The sequence below is a fragment of the Motacilla alba genome, chromosome 9, assembly GCF_015832195.1.
Source record: "Motacilla alba alba isolate MOTALB_02 chromosome 9, Motacilla_alba_V1.0_pri, whole genome shotgun sequence".
Classification (NCBI taxonomy): domain Eukaryota; kingdom Metazoa; phylum Chordata; class Aves; order Passeriformes; family Motacillidae; genus Motacilla; species Motacilla alba.
The window spans coordinates 18,586,880-18,611,425 of NC_052024.1; the positions used below are offsets into that span (position 1 = coordinate 18,586,880).

At 39.3% G+C, this 24,546-nt stretch overlaps 1 protein-coding gene across 17 annotated transcripts in view; it reads left to right on the forward strand.

The window, feature by feature from the left end:
• PEX5L (peroxisomal biogenesis factor 5 like) overlaps positions 1-24,546 on the forward strand; it is a 101,071-nt gene that overhangs the window by 44,116 nt on the left and 32,409 nt on the right. For 6 of the 17 annotated variants that reach the window (XM_038145581.1, XM_038145579.1, XM_038145588.1 and 3 more), the window contains 3 exons: positions 20,316-20,381; positions 22,172-22,276; positions 23,596-23,634. The exons of 3 other annotated variants lie outside the window; for them this stretch is intronic. In XM_038145581.1, coding sequence (XP_038001509.1) covers positions 20,316-20,381; positions 22,172-22,276; positions 23,596-23,634 — 210 coding nt within the window. The remainder of the gene's footprint in view (positions 1-20,315; positions 20,382-22,171; positions 22,277-23,595; positions 23,635-24,546) is intronic. 8 more of the 17 variants (XM_038145592.1, XM_038145594.1, XM_038145578.1 and 5 more) reach the window with 3 other exon arrangements.

Sequence of the window (24,546 nt, forward strand, 5' to 3'; positions counted from 1 at the left end):
ATAGCAACCAAAGCTTTAATATAGCTTTTGAAAAATCAGTAAAATGAAATTATTGGAGAGGCACCAATACTGTTTATGATTATTTCTTGTTTATAGTCTTCTGACAAAACATAGAAACCAAATGTATTTCTTGAGCAGCCTAATTTTTACCTTTGTTTTGTAGATGGCATGCTTTTGTCTCTACAGCCATTACAGTTCATCAATTCCATCAAAAACCATGTAACAATTTCACTTTTCAAAACAAAGACACATTTCAAAACTCCCAACAGAAATCTAAAGGTCAGGCATTTACATTTTCACCAGTTAGCACCTTGCCAGCAAAAAGCTCTCCTTGTCTGTTCAGCACATTCCTCATTTTTCTGACATTTTTCCCCTTTAGAGGGTGAGATCCCTCTTTTAATGAGAATATCAGTGAAGAGCAACTATTAAAAATAGTCATTTTCTCTTCATACTGAAACAAACAGTTTATAATTTTAAAGATCATTGCCTTGTGTAACAAACAGAGAATGTAACATTTGTTTCCCCTGGAAATGCCCTGATGAGCCACTGTGTTCTCTGCGCCAGAGAACTGCTCCTATCCATCAGTTGTGAAATGTATCAGAGACTTTTGTTTCTTTGACCCAGGCTAATCTTAAATCATCAGCTTTGAGGCTGCAGAGCATCCTTGCACAAATTAATCAAAGTGACAGAGAGGGAAGAGGAGCTGATCCAGTGGTGCCGCTGCCATCTGCACTTAGAGCATTCCTGGAGGGCTGTCCCTGGGTCCCTCCTCCTGCTCTGGACCAAAAGGGCCCTGACCAGAGCACGAGGGTGAGCAAGAAGAGGGGAAACCCTGACATCCTGCTGGGACTTGCAGCTCCCTGTGCTGAAGGGGCTGGGTTTTTGTGTTCAGTTCAGTAGCAGGGATGAGGTTTCACACCCTTCCTTTCAGATCAGTAATTACTCACTCTATCAGTTGAATGTTTTCAAATTCCCAGCTCATTCACATTCCTTCGCAGCTGCTTTTCCCCGAGACAGGACCCAGTGTGCTGCAGCAAGTATCTTCAGGATTATCACGCAGTCTATACATTATATGACACGCTGGAGATGAAACACTCCCACTATCTGTAAGAAAGCAATTTGCCAGATGGCAGCTGCAGAACAGGAACCCGGGGCAGCTTGGTAAACACCGTCCCCGAGTTCTCACCCAGGTACTGAATGACTCACACACAGGTGCCTGTGCTCCCTCACCTTGGGCCCACTATTGCAATATAGAAGTTCTTCACTTGAAAGGAAAGAAAGATTAAATTCAGAATAAGGGAATAGAATCATAGAATAATTTCGTTTGGAAAAGCCTCTGGAGATCACCTGGTGCAAACCCCCTAGCCCCACCAAAGGAGGTATTTGTATTTATATCATACAAAGAATCTAAAAATCTTCAGCAGATAATCTTATAGAGAATCACATATGATAATATCCCTTGTAGCACATAGACATTAATTGAACTTATAACAACTGCAAAAAAGCATTAACAACCTTTGTATTTTTGATATCTGGTGACTGATTGAATCACAGGCTTTATCTGGGAAATGCATTCAGGCTCCTGGGATAAGTGTTAACAATATTCTTCCTAAATATGAATGATTTCCTGCCTCTCACGTGATGCAGGTCCCACGTATCCCACTGACAGCAGGAATGAACAGTTACAATAAAAGAACAAGTATTTTGCTTTGTCTTCCATCCTACAGTAGGCAAAAAGGAAGCTTCATTCAGCAACACCACAGCACAGCTAAGGGAACCAAGAAGCTGTGTCATCCCACTCTTCCCCACACAGACAGCAGCAGCCAAATGCAAATGACATTTAATTAAAACTCTCAAGTTAGTTTAAGTTTGGAGTGCTTCCACTGAAATACATTCTCTGACATAAAAAGAAAATTATCATCAGCCAGTATTGTGGGACCCACTGACAAGAGATCAACGGGCTTTCTGATGCTGCCTGCAGATTTCATTAGTGCTCTATTAAAAAATACCATTTCAAAATTATTTTTACGACAGAAATACAGCCAAGTCAAAATAAAAAGAAATGGACAAGATGATTTTTAAAAATCCATAGAGCCGTCATTTACGGTGACAATTTTGCAGTAGCTTAGAACACATTTTTCATTAAATGCTATGAAATCAATAAGCAAAATGCAAAGATCCAGTGCCAGGTATAGTCAGGTGCAGATGTGGTGAGGGTCATCTATTACTTCTATTGCAAATGAATTAAACCAGACTCAAAAGAGTCTGGTCAGAGTACAGCACTTGAGTTAACCACAAGAGTACAGCACTTGAGTTCACCACAAGAAGTTTTTGTGCCCACCAACCATAGCTATATACCAGCAGCAATATTGGTTGCAAACACTCTCAGAGGGAACTCAGTGGAAAGCTGCACCCTGACAGAGCTCTCTGGGCCACCTCTTCAGCTGTATTTTCTGTGGATCTACACCAAATGCAATGCTTTAAAAAGATGAAACTCTTTAGCTGCATCAGGGCACCAGAGTGCTCCCTATGGCAAAGCAGATTTAGTAACTCCTTTGAAGAAAGCTCCTAAATAGTCTTATGAGTAGCTCTTCCAGTGATTGAATTCCAGCCCCATGCTGTGGTGTCCTTACTTCCACTGACCACAGGCAGGTGAGAGTTGCAGAAAATGGGTTTAGAGCAGAGGACAGTCAAAAGAAGCAGATTATTTTGTTCCTCTTGCTTGCACTTGTACTTGGAGTTTTCCCAACTCACCTCCCAGGAAGGGGATGGAGAAGACAAGGCTGCAGCCATTCCCAGAATTCACACTGGGCAGTGGTGACAGTGACAGGGTGGCCTGGGGACAGCAGAATTGTCTTTCAGTGTCACTCATGGACACAAGGGCTGCATACACCTACGAGAAACTCTGACTTCAACCCATCCATCAACAACTCTGGCTTCTCTAAGAATGTCAAAGTCCACCTACATTTTCCAAGAGGAGAATATAGAATCACAAGTGCTCCAAACTGGTCTAAGACACATTGCAACAAAAGCACAAGTACATTTTCCTGACAAAGATAAATCTGTTATCTGAGAGCAACCAGCTCCAAGAAAGGCATATTGAAAAATTGCCAAGACAGAATTAGGAGGAAGGATGCACCTGGCCTTCCAGGTGTGGCAGACTCACAGGAGACATCCCTTCACAGCCTTTCAGAAAGAGGATCCTGAATTTATAACATATGTAAGGCTGAGGAGTCACACAATCTGGTGTGCCAAGGCATCTGATTAGTTTCAGAAGGTGCAAAGATATAGATAGGAGAAAAAAAGGGGAGGAGATGGGGAAACCAACCCCAAAACAAGCAGCAAACTCTCTACATTTTGATATACTTTTTTTTTCATCCAAAATTAACTTTAGTTTTTGAGAATAAATTGTCCTTTAGGGGAAGGGGAGTGGAGAGATGTTTCTAGAGTAGATTTTAAAACTTTGGTTTTTGGCATTCTCCGTGGGGTTTTTTCAGCTGCTGGATACCATCATGAACAGCTGCTCCCAGCCACAGAGCACTTACTGCTGCCAGACTGCACGCTGAGAGCTGGAAATCTACTGTAAGGGAGGATTGCAGAGACTAAACCTCCACAGACTACTTTTAAGGCTTATTTAGAACTCTAGAGATTAAAAATTAAATTCCAGTTTTTATTGGAATTTTTACTGCTATCTTTGATTATGTGGTAGACCTTTAGTCTCAAGAAGAGAGGTCGCCCTGTGCAACTTGGCTCTATTTGGTATTTACACATGCAATGGGTAAAATAACATGGCAGCATGAATCTTGCAAGATTTTGCAACTAATGGAACTTTCCAGTTGAAGTTTTCATACCTATTTACATCCTTGTGTACATTTAGGAAAGCATGCTGTGATTTATTGCAAATGTGTTGTTGAAATACAGTCATGCAATGGTTAGAAGCTTTGAAACTCTGATATTTGTGTTTCTGCAGATGCTGAATTTTCTCCCTAACTGGTCTTTTAAAAAGATTTCACTCTACAAAATGAAGTGTCTCACTTCACTGTGTCTTTTCAATAATTTAAGCAGGATAAGAAGTTCATTATACAAGGTAGTTCACAAATGTTTAAAAGCTTAATTCTCTAGATTATGACTTCTGACAAGCTATATATATAAATTCAGCTAATGTATCCCTACAGAGAAATGCTGTGCCTCAGAATAGAAAGTCTTTTGCATGCAGCAGCTGGAGACAATATTTTCTTACCACGTGCAGTGCATGGAGATGCAGAGCTGTAAGATTACTGCAGACCATATTTGTGCTATGCAGCTCTGGAGTTTAGGACAATCAGTTTTCACTGTTTACTACCAATCTGAACTTTCTCAAAGTGGAAGTTCAGGTTGATTCGTAGCACAGAAATTGCCAAAGACTGGACACAACATGTTTTTGAACTTTAGCAAATCACTGCAAAACTTCTATTGAGAATGTACTGATAGGAGAACTTGCAAAGGTACCTTTAGCCATTATAATTCTTGCATGGTTGGGAACAAAGACCATCCTTCCTCCCTTGTGACAAGGTCCTGATGGAGCACAACTCCGTATACTTCCATATGTCTCATAAGACTGCCAAACATAGGAGATTTACTTCCCTGAAAATACAAAAATACAATTAAAAATAACATAAGAAAGACTAAAATGACAACACATGGACAAGGAGACAAAATAGAAATTACACAAGCATATGTCAATTACCTGTCCACTTTAATAGGATTATTAGAGATTAAAAATACATTCTTACCAAAAAGATCACACCAGGGAAATGGAGGCAGATGCAACTACACACAAAACAAGTCCAGCTCCATTTCACCTTCCCTCAAAGTAAGTACATAGGACAAGTTGCAAGTGTGAGGTGTTAGGTTAGAGCAACATGCTGTGCTGGTATTCCAATTTCACAGCTGCTGTGAGACTGCCCTAACTGGAGTTCTGAAATCCACAGGTTTTAATCATTACCTGTAACTGTAAATAAAAGTAGAAGTGCACTGCCATGATGAATTCCTTATAACACAATTGCATTTGCTGACCTTCACTTGTTGTAGGTTCTTGATTGCTCCAATGCCTTTCAAACTCTCTATGCTGCAAGTGCTGTGGCAGACTCTTTGGAACATTTAGGCTGACAAAGTCCATGGGAAAAGTGGTTTTTCCCCTCTGAGCCTTTAATCACAAACATTGAGGACAGCCCTGCAGAGGAGGGCTTGGGAGTGCTGGAAGTTCTCTGCCCAGAGGGTGGTGAGACAGTGGCTGCCCAGAGAAGCTGTGGATGCCCCATCCTTGCAGGTGTTGAAGGCCAGACTGGATGGCACCCTGGCTAACCTGAGCTAGTGGGTGGCATGCTGGCTCATGGCAGAAGGGTTGGAATTAGATAATCCTTAAGGTCCCTTCCAACCCCAACCATTATGCAAAAAATGCTTTAAAAAGTAGTAAAACTGTGTCGCAGATATGCGAGTGTAGAAGCAGAGAAACTTTCAGTGTGGTGTGTGCTTGCTATCTCGCTTCATCATGTCAACCACCTCTGACACAACATACTTCATGAGGGCTGATGATCTCATCAGTCTTCTCCTTCTCTTCACTTCTGACATTTTCCATTATCTCTGCTCCCTCTTCCTCTGCCTGACGTTGGCAGTTTTCAGAGCTGTCTCTTCTCCTCAAACCAGGGGACAGGCACTTCTCTGTGAGTACACACAATCCCTGATGGGATTTGGAACAGGGAGATGTGGTGAAACTGATAATAGGATTGTGAATTTCATCAACAACTCTTTTTTTTTGTTTGTTTTAAACCTGTACAAAGAACTGATAAGGAGTATTTACCACCCAGGAGCTCTGGCTTGCTGCAGCTGTGCACACTGGCTGGCGCTACCTCCAGGCTCTCCCTGTCCTAAATATTCCAGATGTTTCATTATCATACTTCCCCATCATTCACAATACAATTACGAGCTTCATTTGCCACTGTGAACCAAGCAAAGCCTAAAGTTGGAAATTTCAGTCACAAATGGGTTTGTGCTGACTGAACGCAAACTTCAGGCTGCTTTTCAATGTTTATTTTTAATGGATTCTGAATGCTCCCACTAATTCAGGAACTCAAGTGATTAAAACAAGAGAAGGAGGACTTATTTTGCTAAATGTAGTTCCTGCTTAGGGGATTTACTGAGCCCCCTTTATAGCTGGAGGAGGCAATGGGATTGGGAGCATTTAACTTCTTACAGTGTCAAACCACAACCCCTGCTTAAATGCCTGCAGGTTAATGCTCTGAGGGCAGATAACAGGGCTGACCTGGGTCCCATCCCTAACTACAGACAGGGAGTTATATTTAGGGTTTAAATGTATGAGATTTAGTCCTTACATGCATCAAAATAGGCTGTTATATCTTAGACAAGCTTTTATCTTTATATGAGAGTCACATGTAACTACAACTACAATCCAGGGTATAGTTTCTGGTTCTGTAATTGCATTACTCAGACTTAGGAAATACTTCCTAGAAGACACAATATTCATGTTCTCAGGGGCTTGTAAAACAGCAGTACCAGCTGTAGAGAGGCAGCAGTTTAAAACCTCACAATAGGAGAGTCTGTAGTATTTTAAACTGCCTTCTAGCCATTTTGATAATTGCTAGTTGATAACGGAATGCTAGAGATCAGCAGATACTGTTCTGGATTTCTCTGAGCAAAAATGCTATTATTTTTCTGTAGCTTGTTTTACATCATAATTTCCCAGCATCCTAGATGAGACAAAGCATCTCTATAATGCTTGTGGCTCTTCACTCCTATTTCAATCATTTTATACATGAAAGAAGTAGGAGACTACAGACACAGTTATTGCAAAAAGGACAGTCTAATCTTTGATTTCACATTAATACCTGAAATTAGTTTAAAAAATAAAATGCTGATGGGAAAAATATTTGCTCTTTAAAGTGGTGAGGGACAGCTGTGCTTATTCTTTGCTCTTTGTGCCACATTCCCTGATTTCTTGCAATTTGTCTTTCACACTGGAATCCTCTTAGGCAGTTTGTTGCTGCATTGGCTCTGGCCTTCACAATTCTAAACAACTTTCTAGAAGTTAATAGTTCTTTGTAGATGTGTTTCCTCACATCCATCCCCCATCAAGACCCCAGGGAGAAAAACATCAAGTTCCCAAAAGTTGTTCAGCTCTACTGTAGAAATGACAACTGCATTGCAAAGATTTCCTGTTGAGCTCTGAACATTGCCCTAAAATTCAGAAGTTCCTTTACATCCCTCTAGTCCTGATGGTTTTATTCCACTTGCTGCCAACTTTAGGTCGTTTTTACAAAATGAGCAACTGAGAAAGGAGATCCAAGTTTTTTGTTTGGAAATCATCCATAGAAGAGCAAGCCAGCAAAGGAAGAAAGATGCAGCTAATGCAGCAAACATGTAGCATTGGTTAAAAAAAAAAGCCAACAAACCAAGAAAGTCCTTTCGGTTGAATATATATAAGTTAGTTTTAAATGTCCATATTTCTTTTCACTGAGTGGGCTTCTTCAGCATGACTACAATTTTAATAAACATTTGATGAACAGAGATTTTTCAGGAAAAATACAGCACATATTAGGTTTATAACATCTCCAGCTTTTGGTGACAGTCTTCTGTGGAAAATATTTTGAGATGCCAGTTCCAAATTTTCAGTTACTGATTTCTTTCTGAGCTATATATTTTTCTTTCACCTCTGTAACAGGATAACTTAGTAAAACATTCCCTTTGATTCCATGCTAACTACTTTCATAATTTTGCATTGCATTGATAGTCACTTTAGCTCTGGGTCAAAGAAACCATTTTTTCATTGTGATTTTTCCAGTCAGACATTGAGCCAAAGGCTCACAAGCCAGAACAGGCAGATGCAGTCTGGATAGGAACATTTACAAGGATATTGTCATAGCATTTACACTGGTGCTGGTGCCAAATGAACAGAAATTCCAGCAGTTCTCCTGATAAATCCATGTTTCAACACCGCTTTATTCTGGACATCTTGTAAGGTGATCATTATTCCAGACCACTCTTGTATATTTTTCTAAATAATGATATTAAATCAATATATAAACAGGGTAGGAGAAATGTCAACACAGTACAATAGCTTCTGCAACAGGGTATGTGTCCCTGAGAGGCCACAGCTGAGATTTATTGGCTCACAGGGTAACTCCAACTCAGCAGTTTCAAAAGAGAATATTTCCCATCCCCCTATACAAAGAGTACCTATTGCTTCTAGGTATGATATTTTGTATAAGAAACAGAATAGGGGCAATACACATCAGGGCAAACATCCTGGTAGTCACAAAGTGAAACAGAAATATCTCATTTTAGTTCTGTAACAGCATTTCTGACTCACTGAACATGTAATTCTCAGAGGATGAATTTCAAGTGTTGATAGATTTATTGCAAAGTAAAATTAAGGATCAAAAACCAGCCTTCATTGCTATTTTATAGATTATCTCCTAGGAGGATTTATAGAAATCATACTTGAAGCAGACAGCAAGTGATTATCTGGAGTTCAACTACCACATTCAACAGAACACTCCTGTGATAGCAGGGGCTCTGCTGCCTTTGGGGCTGCACTACAGAGACCAGAAAATAGCAGCAAAACAAAAAAGAGGACATCCAGCAGAGAATCCTAAGCACACTGAAGGGAGATGCAAACTGAAAATTCATGAAATGCTCTCAGCAAAACATCACACCTGCCCTGAAGTGTGAACCCAGAAGAAGAAAGGTAGCAGTTTCCCAAAATAAAACATTCCCCTCCAGATCAGTTGAGATCCTTTCTCCAGGCTGCTGAAATCCCTGCCTGTGGGAATATTCAGCACCATCTACTCCCAGTGGAGAAGTGAAGTCCTGAATGGATTTTGGGGATGTATCTCACCAGGCAGGTGGAGGGAGCAAATCAGTGTCTCCATCTGAGCTTGGTTTCCTCCAAGCTGAAAGGTCAGAGAGTCAGCAAAGATGTTCCTCTGACTTAATAGCAGCACCAGAGCACTTTACAAGCAGAATAATACAAATTCCATGAAAATTTATATATATATATACACACACACATATGTATATATATGTCTTAGAGCATATTCCCTGCAAGATACAAGTGATGTACAAAACAAAGAAAGGCTTTTTACATCTGTAATATATGAGGCCAGCTAAGGTGAGCACAAAGCATATCCTAACCTCAAAAGCTAGGAATTACTAAGAATTTCTATATCACATGGTATCAAACAGCTCAGAAATTTAAAGCCACTTTCTCGATGGTACAAAAAAACCTTGGGAAGAAAGTCCTCCTTCTTGTGGCTCCCACAGTATTTGTAACAATTTAAAATGTCATCTGTAATTTGCTGATCTGGTGCTATCTGTAATACTCCTCATTAGAGTAAAAGGGCTAACTTGATATAGTCTAAACAAGCCATGCTCAGTAATAGGAGCTCTAAATTAGGCAGCTACAAGACAAACAAAAGACCATCTTTTGTTCTTGATCCTTCTCTTGTGCACAGAAAACCAATCATGCACAGAGATTTGGGTTCATAAATAAACCAGCAAAATTCAGACTGAAATTTTAAATTTACTCAAATGCAAGCACTTCATGCATTCATTGTCTGTGTCTCTTGTCTGCATTTACTCTTAAAGAGCTCAGATTTGTACAGAAGACAATGCCTTGTTTTAATTAACAATTGATTTCCAGCTATCTTTGTGGGTGGAACATGCATATTTTTACATTTGCAAGCAGATCTTTAAGTGAGTTTCTAGAAACTCACAGCCTTTGGTAATGTAAGGATATTTACAGAGTGCAAAATAGAAATATGTAAAGCCTGTATATGGAAATAATGCACAGTTACACTATATGGTCACGGACAATAGAGAAATAAAAGCTCAGCATTTAACAAAAACACCAACACAAAAAAAACCCTTTGGTGAAAATAGAACTGTACTATCAGGGAACAGGAGCATGAAAATGAGAGGGCTTTTTCCCAACACTTTCAGGATAACACAGTAACATTTGAAAGGAGATGGTCTTTCATCTACTGAGATAAAAGTTCTCAGTCTACCGTAGCGAAACTCTCTCCAACCACTGGCACTGTTACTGACCAAAAAAATTATTCTATTAATGAAATGGGGCAAAACATGTGTAAAAACTCAAGTGTAGCTGCTGAGTGGACAGTGCAATTCAGAGAGGAGTGTGTGGAGTCTGATCCAAGCTATCCTTTCCACTTCACTGACCAGGAATCAGCTGCTCGAACTTTTTTCGGCTGCCAATGACTCCACAGGCACTTCATGTTTAGGTGTGAACAGGAGGGGGGAAAAAGAAATCCTGGTCTTGCTGTGGATGCTCTCGGTTCAGCTTGGCAGGGTTTCAAACAAGGCCACCTTGTGACCCAGGTGACACCCTCCCTCCCTTCCAGGGAAGCACGGGTATTTTCCGATCCCACTGGGCAACTGACACGGTTACAGGTAATTCTTCCTCCCCCTGCCCAGGCAGTGCCTACAGTGTGCCAGGACCACAGGTTGCCTCACTCTTGGAAATCCTCCTTCCCTCGTCTTCGCCAGATGCTCTCTGGCACTGATCTCTTGGGACAAACACACATTTCTCACCTTGCTTTTCAACTCCTCAACACCTCCCCATAGGAAGGAGGGATTCGATTCACTCTCTTCATGAATATGCAACTCTAATTAGCTAATAAGCATGTTTCTTGGAGCCTGGGATTCTGGCAGTAGCTCTGGTGTGTTATCCTACCTCAGTAACTCCCCTGTAGCAAACTTGGAGTTGAAGCACATGTCACTGGGCCTCTCACTGCTATCACCATCTGCGGCAGCTTCTTTTATTCCTCAATTATGCTTGTGCTATCTGGGCTGAAAACAACCTTCCAGTCCTTGCCAGTCTGAGCATATGCCTGTGTATTTATTCAAGTAATTTTTGACGATCTGAGTTGACAATGCCATCCTTCATATCATTTCACTGCAGTTTCATTAATATGAAGTGTCTCACACTTAATGGGAAAGTGAAGTTGGGATAAAACTTCCTTATTTACAAGACTTTCAGAGTGAAATGAAGCAGCAGAGTGTTTCAGTGAATACAAAATCCAGAGAACTGGCTGATAGACTGATTTCAGTCAGTCATGGCACTGTCATTAGAGAAGCTATCTAATGCCACTCTCTGTTCCTAAATACAAAAAGCGACAGGACAGTGAATTACTGCAGTACTACAACAGCAAACTGACTTTTCTTTCCCTGTGCTGGCTCAGTTGCTCTCCTCTGTGAGTAAGAAACAAATATATATAATTTATATATATATATATAAACATATTTCATACAAATATGTATGTTTGAAGCTCCACAATTTATCCTCTACACCCAGGCTAACACCTCACCCACCCTGGGGTGCCAGAAACACCCAACCCCTCTCCAGGTGTTTGTCAGCCACATCCTGGGCTAGTCCTTGGTACAATGAGACATGAGTGAGCTGCTGCACCCCTTTCCCTCAGCTACAAGCCTGCTAATTCTCTGATAAAAGCACATTTATTGATGCTGCCTGCAAGCCATTCAGAAGATGGTTAACTCATCCCTGCTCTTTCACTTGAGCAAGATCGATTTTGATGTTCAAGAACAGAATGTGGTAAATGAATGTGATCATGTGGAAGGAGACACCAGCAGAGTACAGGACTGCACTGCACAATTGAGACAGATTTATTTTTTTGATGGGACCTCTGAGGAGAAATATTTCTGACAATAGCTGTCATGCTATTGTCAGGCCTCTTAACCTGCACAGCGTTAGGTTACTGTGCCCTGGGGTGCAGGGGAGATTCAGTTTAGCTTTAACTACACAGGACAGACTGGTGCTAGATTTGACATCCCAGCTGAACAGGCACAATCCATTAACTGGAGCAACTGTACCTCCACGGGGTTTTGTATCTGCCAGAACCCAGTTCTGAAATACAAGTAGCATCATTTACATCCCAAGAAAGTAATCGCAATGGAAGCTTCTTGGAAAATATAACTGATGATTTAGCAATTGCTTTGCATATGAAATCTTAATTAAGATGTTTTGAGGATTAAGAATTTCTCCATAAGAGCCATTTGCTGTTACCAACTGCTTTCACTACTTGGTCACGGATATCATGTTGTAGATACCCACAGAGTTTTTATTAAACAAAATTGCTACACTGCCAGCCAAAGTAAGCTGCTGTAAAAAGTGTGGACTCACCACCTTTTTAATTACACTGCAGACATCCTCAAACTGATAGCTAACAACTGAATTTTGTGATACTGTTGAATTACAAAAACAAAAACAGAGAACTTGCTTCCCTAGTGAGGATCCTGCCAACCTAAGCACAAGTGGACCACAAAATACTGCACTTTATAAACATTATACACTCCTACAGCAACACATTTTAAAAGTGTGTATAAAGTGAGTGAATAAGTACATAATTTTCTTGCTCTTTCTTTAATAGATACTTTTTACCATGTAAGTATGTAAAAAGAAATAAAATAGTTAAAAAATTTATATAGGAGAGGGTAAATGCCTATTCAAGCAGAGCAGTACAGAGAATATCTGATATCAGTGATGTGCTGGCTATCAAAAATAGAGATGTTGCTCTCAGCTCCTTGTAGAGCAGGCCAGGTGCTAATTACTGTCATTGATATGAAAATGAAATTAAATCCACTAAAGAAAAAAAAAGTAGAGAATACTTGCAAATATATGCAAAGGAGCAGATTTATACAAATGCAACTGATGTGGCCCATTATGCTAAAAAATTATCTTAAAACAGTAAAGATAGATAACCAGGCCAGGTGGGACTCTGTGCAACCTGATCTAGTAAAATGTGTCCCTGTCCATGGCAGGGAATTGGAAATAGATGGTCTTTAAGATCCCTTCCAACTCAAATCATTCCGTGATTCTTTGCTTTGAACAAACTTTTATTTGTCCAAGGCAGCTGAATTTATGATTAGGTCTCAAAGTAATTATCTACTAATGCACCTACTTTTTTTTTTTTTCATTTTCATGTCTGTAATTACAATGTATTTGCAATATTAGAGTAGAAAAATCCATTCTCCACACTAACAGTACACGTCAGAGAATTAGGAACATATTTTAAAATCGCAGTCATGTTACCTCAATTTTAAGAATTTCTCCCTGAAGGGTTCCAAACTGTGTAAATGAAGGGACAGTGGCATAATCCTCTCTAAATAGGTTTATATGATGCTGCTAATGCTGCTTTTATATGATGCTGTTAATGCTGCTTTTGCAGCATTTGCAGCATTAACATACTTTGGAACATCAGATGAGATCATTCTGAAGCTGAAAGTGCATGCAGAGGCCGTGTCTAGGTCAGGGACATGAAGTTATTTTGCAGCCACGCTGTTATTCAAATTCCTCATCTGCTATTGCCATTGTCAGATAAGTGACAATTTACTCTTTTTAGGGAATAAAAATAAGGGGGTAAATATACTCTATTATACAGGTTAAAAATAGGGTTTTATTCTGGAGTACACTCAGGTTCTGAGCCCTTTGTTGCAAAGAACACACAGCACAAGAGACTCAGAATGAATTTTGGGTCAAGGATACAGCATAAAGACCCTTTATGACCAAAGTGCTAAAAGTGCTAAAAGAGTTCCACTTTGACACCATTCACTGTAGAAAGGACTCAAATCTTAAGGCTGTGGCAAAAAAAAATTACATAATAAATTCAAAGATATTAAGAATTTATACTATGGTGGGAATCAAATGTTTGTATTACAGGAAGGGCTCAATTTATCCTGGCAGCATTTAAAACCATGGTTAGAGAGAACTCATATAGGTCAGGAAAACAAGTCTTAAAAATATTTTTCAATCATAAACTATCCTGACCTGTTGTTTTCAAACCTGCTACCCAGTATGTGTTTTCCTTATTTAATATGTACAGGTCTAAGCACAGATGATAAGAAAGTAACATAAATCTGCTTCAAAACAAACCAAATCACAAACTTCCAGCTACCCTTTGATACTTTTTTGTTCCATTAATTCACTGCCTCATCATCTTTCCATCCTTTTACATGGTAGAATCACATCTATTGTTATGTTCGGATTAAATATATTTTAGCTTTTCATGTTTATTAAAGCTTTCTTTGTTTTTAATGGCCTTTGAGCAAGGTGTTTAACAAGCGAGCCAAAGAAAAACAAAAATCCTAAACAAAACTAAATCTTGTATGGTTATACACAAACCATAAAAGAATCTGTATGAAAACATTAAACTGAGGACACGAATTTTGATCACATAATGTTTACCAAATATTTATAGAACTCAAATCCTGAGATTTTCATCCTAATCTTCAATAAGAGTTAATAGTGGTGACAATGCATTACAAACTGTCTTCAGTGCCCAAGCTGTCATCCTTCATAAACAAAACCAGAACAATCAAAATAAGTAATTTAAGAACTAATACTATTTTTAAATGGTTCAGAGATTAGGTACCTAGCAAGAGACATAAGAGACACTTATTTAAATACATGCCTCATTTTTCAAAACAGCATGCAGAACTTTATAACACGTCATCTGAGCAGTCACCCTCATTCAACTCCTAAACAACACCTTCCTTAAGGACTTCCAAAATAAGAGTAAAACTTTGACTATGAAAATAAGCAATTTGGACTCTTAATCTGCTAATGTAAAACGAGAGGAAACAACAGGCAACTGTTATGCCCCTCCAACAGTTCTGATAAAAATTTCTGTTATATTCTTTAGAGGAGTACCTGTTCCTTTCTGTGCAGAAAATCAGTTTCAGGACTTGAAAATTACTTAAAATTCACACAGAATTGTATCTGTAGGACATGATTGGATCATTATGTATTCAGATCTCTTTTCTAGCTCTGTCAGAGATTTCTTTTTCTTTTAAATTGTGTTCATTCCTTTGCCTGTCTTTTTCTCACTCTAAATGCCTGATGAGTGTCTGCCCAATCTAGAAAAAGTCTACACTAACAAAAATATGGGGCTAATGGGACCTAATTCCTTTTCTGGCTACACAGGTTTACAACTGTGAAATGCAGGATTTAATAATGATATCTGGAACAAGAACAACAAAGTCTGCAAACACAGGAGAAAATGCATATTTCTTCTATGCTCCAGGCTGGCAGAGCACAGATTATATGATTTAAACATCAGAACCTGCATAACTTTCTTTTAAAAATAACTTGCATCATATTCCAGACACAGTTGTACTTCCAGTTGTCTTTTACACATGAAGTGTAAAATAAAGAGCTAACTTGTAAAAGCTTGCCTGTTCCAGTTAACTTGGAACAATGTTTTATATTCTGCATTTCTTGCAAAGACTATCCTATATTCGTGCTCACTGATAAGCTGCTGATTTTTCCATATAAAATACCACCACTTCTCAGTTTATTTTATTGCTTTTCCTAAACAGACTGCAGAGTTAGCCCATTCTCTGAATGTTTCATGAAACAAAACCATAAAAATTGTGTAGCAGGAGGTGAGGAACCCCTACCACTTCAAAGAACAATACATCATGTGCTGGGAGGAAATGAGGGAGCAAAATCCATCATTTACACATCATGTGTGCAGTAAACATTTAAACAACAGACAGCACTTTAGTCACAATTGTTTATTTTGAAAGTGACCTGATCTCCTGGAATTTCATTTGAACTGGTACCAGAGGAATCTCTTATTCTAATTCAGCACATGCATCATCATGGCAATATAGCAAATAATGGCAAGTAATTCTGTTGCTATGTGCATGTTATGACTGGGGATCATGATACTGAAGCCAACATAAAAGGAACTCAAATTATGGGAGAGAAAATACTTCAGTATTAATTCTCTGCTGAGGACTACCAAACAAATTTAAAATAGCCAGTTGCTAAACCCAGTGATTTCACAAAGTTCCTTGACACAGACTAAGCAGAGATGAAAGAAACCCTGCAGCTATTCCTTAAGATTTTTGAAGTCACATACCATTGTGCAGCCAAAGGATTCATCCCTTTGGTAATGCAATTCCAAATTATTAAGAAGTCAATCAAATAAGTGCTAAAAAATAGTTTCTGTGTATTCACAATGGTCTTATTAAAAGATGACAATTGCAAAGAAAGAAAAGACTGCAAAACATCTCATCCAAGCCTTCTATCACAAGGAGATTTATTATATAACTCGTTCGTAAAAGGAGCAGAACCTTAAACAACCTCTAAATATTAGCTCTGTCCCAGACCTCCTTCTTCTTACCAACCCTGCCCTATATTCCCAGCTGGATTTACTATTTGCAGTTAAATCATCGTTATTGTTTCAACATTACAGTGTTGTTGTCTTCTTGTTATCTCAAACCATGCACTCCCTATTATACCCCAAATAAAACTCTTTGACTTAAGAGAGAAAAAAAACCTTTATTTCACATCCTCCTTTTAGCCTGCAGGAATCATACTGGCTTATGGAGAATGAGATAGATTTGACAGAATTGTTTATTAATTTCCAGTCATAATTTGTGTTAAGATGTGTTAAGTCAAGTAACTTTGTACAAGTTCTTGAGAGCAAAATGGGTCTTGCACAGCTTCCACCAGGGATGCTTTGGAAGCTGTCCCACTTGGCTTTGGGAATGGATCTATAGGCTTCAGGCTGAGCCAGCTTCTCAAGGGAGCACACGTGATGCGAGAGTTACTGAGTCAAACAGAAAACCTTACAGTGCCATTTCCATGCAAATGCTTCTCAAACTGGGACTCAATTTAACCACCCAATCCACATTTAAATGGGTATTAGACACAGCCCAGAGAGGGTAAATGTAATATTTATGCTGATTGCCTTTTGTTAGCTTTTGTCACTCTCTTTGCCATTTTTCCTGAATGCAGTAAAGTCTTCCCATATTAACACTGAAATCTGTTATTCCATCAACATAAGAATGAAAAGATGGGGAGGGGGATGAAAGGGGAGTAGAACACTGTGAACTCAGCCAATATGGATTTAGCTGCTTTACTATAAATTACTTGTTGGGCAAGTCTTCCTATAGCTGCCTCCTCTACAGCTCTGTCTGTATTTCATCATAATCTTGTAAAAATGAGCTACTGAAGGTCACGAGTCAAAAGAGTTTGGATAATCACTAACAGAGAGCTTGATAAGAGGTTCCAAATGATGTAAATACAGGATCAAAACAGTAGCTCAGGTTCTGAAACCCAGTCTGAACCCTGACAATGCTGCTTCCAGTTCAGGACAGAGAGCTTGTTCACATTTCCTCACCAAATGGGCACTGCCTAAAGGAATTGTGTTCCCATCTATCTTAGATATATACTTGACTTTATTAGCTCATAATAAAAAAAACTACCACAAGCTTTGATGAAACAGAATTTTCTGTTTAAATATCGATCTTGTATTCATCCATAAAACTGCCTCACCATATGTTTCTTCATTGTTTTTAATTATATATAAAATGCAAGATATAACCCCACTAGAAAAAAGTAGAAAAGTATAGATGAGAAGAAAGACATATGCGAAAAACATGAACATAAAAGCCTGAGAAGGGAAAAATTTGAAGTCACAAACAGATCCTATGTAAATCAAGAGCTCACAGTTGTATTGTGGAGACTGAAACTCCCATGGTACCGTTGCATAGCTCTGTGTGCTCATTTTGAGAGGTAAAAAAACCTTAGCACTGCATGATTTAAAAAAATAAAGTCAAGTTTTTCCCTTCATTTTTATTTTTAAGTTGCATGAAACAGGAAGATTTGTGGAGCATAAAGCCATTTGGAATAGGCTGCTTAGCTGGTACTCTAATACATCAGCTGCTGGGGATCTGGAGGGCAGCCAAGCCTCCCAGCTTCAACACGTTCAGCAGCTCTCCCTGCTCTTCCTCCCAGCACAGGAGGACAAACTCCTCAAACTCCAAGTTCTCACTGATGCATCTTTCATAAAGTTTGCTTTACAAAGGCCCTCACAACCTATTAAAGATATTTAAAGTGCAGACCAGTACTTCAAGATGTCCTGAACTGGCAGGTTTTGTTTTTATTTTGTTTTCAAACACTTCAATTCAACAGCCCAGGGGGGAAAGGTCAGGACATCTTGCCATATTTTTTGGCATTACATTTATAAATGTTATTCTGTTTCTCCTCGGCTAGAAAGGGAGATGCCCATGGAAGCAGTAATCCTGCCATACCTGTACCAGCACTGCCTGAAGATAAATTTTTTATCTATCAAATTTCTTTATAAGGAAAGCTGTCTTAAAACTTCTATTTTACAGAAGTTTAAATTTAAATATGCCCATGCTGAGATGATTTCTGTGAAGGGATGCATTGCAGTGTGTCAATTAAAGCTGAAACAGCTGGGTAGGATCACTGAAAAATAAATGGAACAGCACAGGTCTGTGTAATGAAGGGATACTTTCTTCATACATACATATTTAAAAAAAAATCTGATCACTCCATTTCTTTCTGCTCACTTTCTCACAAGAACAGATGCTATAAATATTCCTGAAAAGTGAATTTAGGGCTCAAGTACCTTAAATATTTGTCAAAACAAACTTATAGTTATGAAATGGTTTTAGATGAAATCATTTTATTGCATAGATGACAACAAAGAATTTCTGCAATTAATCATTATAGTTTAGATACTGTTGTCAAAATGTTAAACATTTACAAAGCACTGGCTGTTGGCTTTTCATACACAAGAACTAATTTGCAATTCACTATAATGAAGAAAATAATTACAGAATTATAGAGTATGGTACTAAATAGTAATGTCTCAAGTGTGAACATGTGTTCATTCTGATCTGCCCATCAGGGCCTGAAGGTGATCTGTTGCTCCCAAGTACTAAAAGCTTTATCCTAGATGAGCAGGGTTCAAAGGTGTATGCCTCACTTATTTAAAAAAATCCACTTTATGCTGCACTAGAAATTTACATTAAGATGCTCTTACAGTAATTTAATTAAATACTCATTACTAAGTACCACATCTAAGTAATGTGACTTGTACAAAATTGAATGTGGAGCTATTCAGAAACAGCAGCAGAATGAAAGTATTTCCTTACAAAATCCTGCTAAATCAGCATACTCCTATGGAAATGTCTATTACTACCCATTTTCTGATCCCAAAGGAAAAGCTTAGAGAAATTTTTATTAAGTTTTGAACCCAATGCTGTTATAAATATTTAGCATCAGGGGAATACTCTGAACTCTACTCCTTATTTGGATTTGGAGATATTACTTAAAGAAGCTGCTGCATTTTTTTAATGTATCAAATAACGAAACACTGACATGTTTGTCATGTTCCATTAAACAAATAATACATTTTTTCCTTCATCAATTCACATTTGTCATGATTTGCCCGTGGGTTGTCATGTTCTACATCGCAATTATTTCCATTTCTATATTGCAAACTAATAGGGAATGATGAAATTTATTTACTAAATTGTTAAACTGTGGTTTAATGAGAAAGTAACTGACCTTGCAGACCTCCACTACCAACAAACTGTTTGTTTTGAAGTCCTGGCATGTGTAAAATTAGCTGTTACAGAATTACAGGGTTTGAGCAATAAACTGCTGTGCCACGCAAATTTATATAGCACTTTGGCTTGCTAAGAAACAACACTTAATATCAAAAGAGGCTAAGTAAATAGCACCTTAAAAATAATAATTCTTTAATAATAATTCTTAGTTATTGTCATAAATGTGCTGGAGATTTTAATTTCAGCCACAGTTGACAACAGTAACAAGGTCATCGTGACCACAGAAAAACTGGTTTTACTTCTCCCCAGTTCTTTGGCCTAGTGGCTTCAGAGGCAAGAATTGGCTACACAGTGGTCACTGCAGGGAAGAGAGACCAAAATTTTCAAGGTTACCTACCTTACATGAGACAACAATATTAATTTCTAGTCAACAGAATAACAAGCTGCAATTTCCAGTGAATTGCTCCCCTGTGTACCCCTCCAGCAGAATTTGACAATTTAAGCTATTCCATTGCATTGGCTTTCTCTTTGACATCCAGGAAATTGTTAACAAGTTCAAGTTTCAAAAAGTTTCACACACCATGGGCTAAACAGCCAGAAATGTGAACCTGACTTACACACAGGATAGAGTGGTTTTCTTTTAGGAAAGTTAAAGATCTAACTTTAAAAAAAGGTAGCATCAAACCACTTGCTTTGCCCAGCAAATAAACTAAGTCTGCTCATTAAAAATAGCACAGAGGTATCCTTTGGGTTGCTTTTCTCCATTGTAGCATGGCCACTTTAAACTGGTGAGACAGATTTTATATTTGGTGTCAGCCACTCCCAGGGCTTTGCAGTTACGTGTGTGGAGGATGAACAGCAGGCACTAATACGAGTATCATGACTCTTTTCAGGCAGTAGGTGAAACCTTGAAGAAAAAGTGGCTCTGTCTTCAAAAAAGTGACCTGACCTTTGCTTTGGTGGGTTTTTACTCTGCAAGAAATAAAAAGCACTGCATGCTTTCCAATGCATCCTTCCTAGCTGATAAACGATTTTGTTCTAGCACTCAGCACAAAAGGACTACATTTTATAAAGACCAAGAGCATGCTATTAGTGCTAGCTAATGATAGCTCATGTGTCATACTGGAAACAAGCTTCATAGACCTGGAATATGTCATGTGAATCATGAACAAACACGTAATTGGCCCAGAACCTTTGATATGCTTACCAATTAAATGTAATTCTCATTGAATTTAATATATTTAATTTTACAATGACTTTGCAGTTCTTTGGATATCAAAGGCATCACAAGTCCAGCATGCTTATCATTTATGACACTTCTGCTCTGAGAATTTCTTGCAGCATGCAAAGAACTCTCTGTAGGGTATCTGTGATGTGTTGCACAAGCAAGCTAATCTAATATTGACCTGACCAGTAATAAAACCCGTTTAGAACCTGCGATAGTCCATAATGGTTTTACCTGCAATTGATGAAATGCTCCTGAAACCATCTGTAGTTTGGTATAAGCAATAGTGGGGTTTACTTGACACAGAATATACTGCTAGTGAAGATAATTCTTGTATATGATGTCTTAGCAAAGAGCCCCTTCTGTTAATAGACTTTTAAGTTAATAGACTTCTAAGGATTTAAATATATTTGAGTTCAGTGTAAAATACTTTTATGGAGCCAGATCCTGCAGTCTTTGCACAGCTAAAACTTCTGTGGAAATCAATGGGAGCTTTTAAAGTATAATAATAAGGACCTGCCCAGGGTCACTGGCATAATACAGCTCTGCTGTGATGCTTTATGTGTAAGCTCCAGCCTTCTCTGTCACTTGCAAGAGGCAGAGATCAAAATAAGACCAAAGATCAAGATACAGAAACCCACACGAACTCAAGATGATAAAGCCCGTCATTAAATAAAAAGAATGACATCAAACAGCATGGCACATAAAATTGATGCACTTTTTGTTTGGCTAATTTATATTTAATAATTTTTAAATAGCTTAATCTTGTCCAGAATATTTACAATGCATTAAGAGAAGTTTAAGAAAAGTGAAATTTTAAAAAAAAATCCTTACAGTAATTTCTACAACAATCATCATTTTAGGGAGAGCTGTAGCAATGCCTATGATGGCAGAATTTGGCTCCGTATGTTCTGTTAGCAAAAACCCAGACTGTTTATATGATGTAAATTGCTTTTTAAAATGTTACTAGAGCTATAAACTCTGTGGGTCCAGATTATACATTCAAATTTCAGGGAGAGTTTGCCTCAGTGAACAACAAGGAACTGTGCTTTATTGAAAACTCCGCTTGACGCTATTTTTAAGAAAAAAACAGAAAAAACCCACTAAGTAGTATTTTGGGTATAAACTTGGATAACCAAAATTAAATCAACGGGCTGATCCTCCAACGCCTACTGCTCTGGGGATCCTATCCTGCAGAAGGTTGGCACGGGGGAGCTTCCAGCAGGCCTCGGCCCAGCAGGAAAGCGCCGGATTCCTGTTGACTTCATTGGGGCAACTCGAACGAGCCACCAGACCACGGCTAGACCCCAGCTGCCTCCTTAACCATTGGGTTGATGGACCACTTGTTATATTATTATTATTTTTACTATTTTTAACCAGCGTGTGTGTGTGTGTTCTGCTTCCAACCGAGCTTTGCTTCCAGGCGCGGGCGCGGCCGGCGTCCCGCCGGGCCGGGTCGGGAGCGCGCGGGAGGCGGTCGGAGCCGCTGCTGACTTGGCGCCATTGTTGGTTTCGCTGTTGTAGGGCAAAGGCGCTAGGGCGGCCGATAAGGCTGTGGCCATGGTGATGAAGGAGATTCCGAGGGAGGAGTCTGCAGAAGAAAAGCCCCTCCTCACTGTGGCATCCCAGGTGGGCAGAGCGCGGGGCTCTGAGGGGGCCGCGGGCGCTGCGCGAGTCCCCAGCCCCACTGGGTGACCCATCCCGCGCCAGTGGCATCCCGCTGCTTCACTGAGGGGGGAAAAGAGCCTGGGGTGAATATTGGGGGTTTAGATGGTTTTACGTGAAAATTTAAACAAAAATGCATTTTTTTCCCCCAGTTCTGTTACCAGAGGGTTGTTTAAAATTTCAGTTCTTATTCATGCCATCAGTTGTCATGCCATAAATACTCATTTGCAATTCATATATAAAATATTTCCATTCGGTGTATATGCAAAATAAGAAAGCATCAGTTCACAGTAGTGTCACAGTAGTGTCATTACCAATATCTCAGATCCCATTCCTAAGCTCTCACTGGGGTTCTGCTCCTGGTCTGGATCAGAATATGTGACTTGGCACATCTCATTGCTTTCATTTCTACACCTTCAGTCAAAGGAAGGACGTACGTCCCCACACTAAATCTTACACGTACCTTGGAGCAGCCACCAAGCATTTGGTGGTTCCATTAGTTTCTTAAAGACAGTGACTGAACGCTACTGTAAACCACAGCACTCTTGTTATCAGAGTGGGTTTTATTCCCTCATGTTGCTCTCTTACATGAATTTGTTCCCCAGGCAAGTGCATTTAGTTTACTGCCGATATTTACTGCACACAAGTACTTCCAGCTCATCAGGAATGGAAACTGCTGGAAGCTGGTTTTACGTGAGAGCCTTAAACGAAATCCACAGTCCTGTTTTATTCCTCTCATGATTTAGGATAACAGCTGCTGTACTTTAGAGAGTTCTAAGATGCACACACACCAGCACATACTTCTCTAGCAGAGCATCGCAGATATGCTGCACTAATACACATTCTAGAAATACCATCTACTAATTCGGAAACCAGGTCTGGCACCTCCTCCTCAGCCCCTGTTGAACACCAGGTTTTGTTCATGGTGAACTCCACTGTCTATGAAGAAATTGCACAGAGGAAAAAGATGCTCTGATTAAGGCATCATTTCTTATTTTCCATTAAGTGATTAACAAACAATTAGAAACCCACATAAAGTCCACCCCCTTTGAACCTTCACTGCACCCCAAAAACATTGACATGCAAAAACTTCCATTGGGTTCAACAGGGCCAGGAGTTCAGCCTGGGTTCATTAAATGTTTAACACACCATTTGTAGTGGCTGTCTGTCAGTCTCCTCAGCAATAGTCTATGATAAATTTATGAGTAAAATGCTTATGTCTGTTAGTCAGTGTAATTTCTTCCACTAAACACAAATACCTACTTCCCTGCTATGCACCAAAGGGGTGCAGAAGCCAAAAGGAAGCAGAATCGAGTGAAAAAGTGAGTATTTTCCATAGCCATCTCTGCATCATGTATGTGTGATGTGCAGTTGCATACATTGTTTGTCCCCTCCCTGTGGCTGAAGTGTTGGTTTGAGATGCTGTCACTGCAGTGTGTCCGTGTGAGCCCCTCATCCCGACCATCCGCGCAGGAAAACGCTCTGCTGTGCCAGCCATCCCCATCCCGGTGTCTGTCTCTGCTCCCTACATGATGGAAAAGATGGATGTGGTTGCTGCTCACGGGGTGGAACCAGTTCCAGATTGACTGCAAACGTCCCGAGCCAGATGGGTCAGGAGAATAAAGCCTGGTCTTTCCAAAGGTCCCACCGCCACCAAACCAAGTGCGGGCAGGTCCATGCCTTAGGGAGTAATTTAATGCTTTAGGTGTCCATGCTGCTCCAGCCTTACAGCTACCTAAGCAAAAATCCTGCAACTGAAATGCAAGGACAAAGCCCACACAGAGGAGCACTGGCTTTTCCCAGAGAAAAAACAAGTGACATCTCCCATTTCCAAAATCCTTGATGAACGGAGGATTAATCATGTCTGACTGTGGAGACAGACTCCACAGGAAGCATAATTGGAATCTGATACACAAGGAGTCTCTAAATCTGCTTTTTGATAATGTACATATGCCCCTGACTTTGCAATTTAAAATATGTGTCTTTGCTCTGTTCCTCTGGAAAATGGTAAAAACATATCCAGCACAAAACAAGACAGATAAATAGTCCCATTTTATTGTAATGCTCCTGGCAAAAGCCCAGCTTTTAAAATATGACACCTATTTTTTGTATAAGTACTGTGAATTAAATTTAAATTATGTTTCCAATTCACAGATTATTTTATACCATCAGATATGGTTTTATATCATCAAAACTGAAGGCAAATCTTCAAATAACATGAACCAAAAATGTCC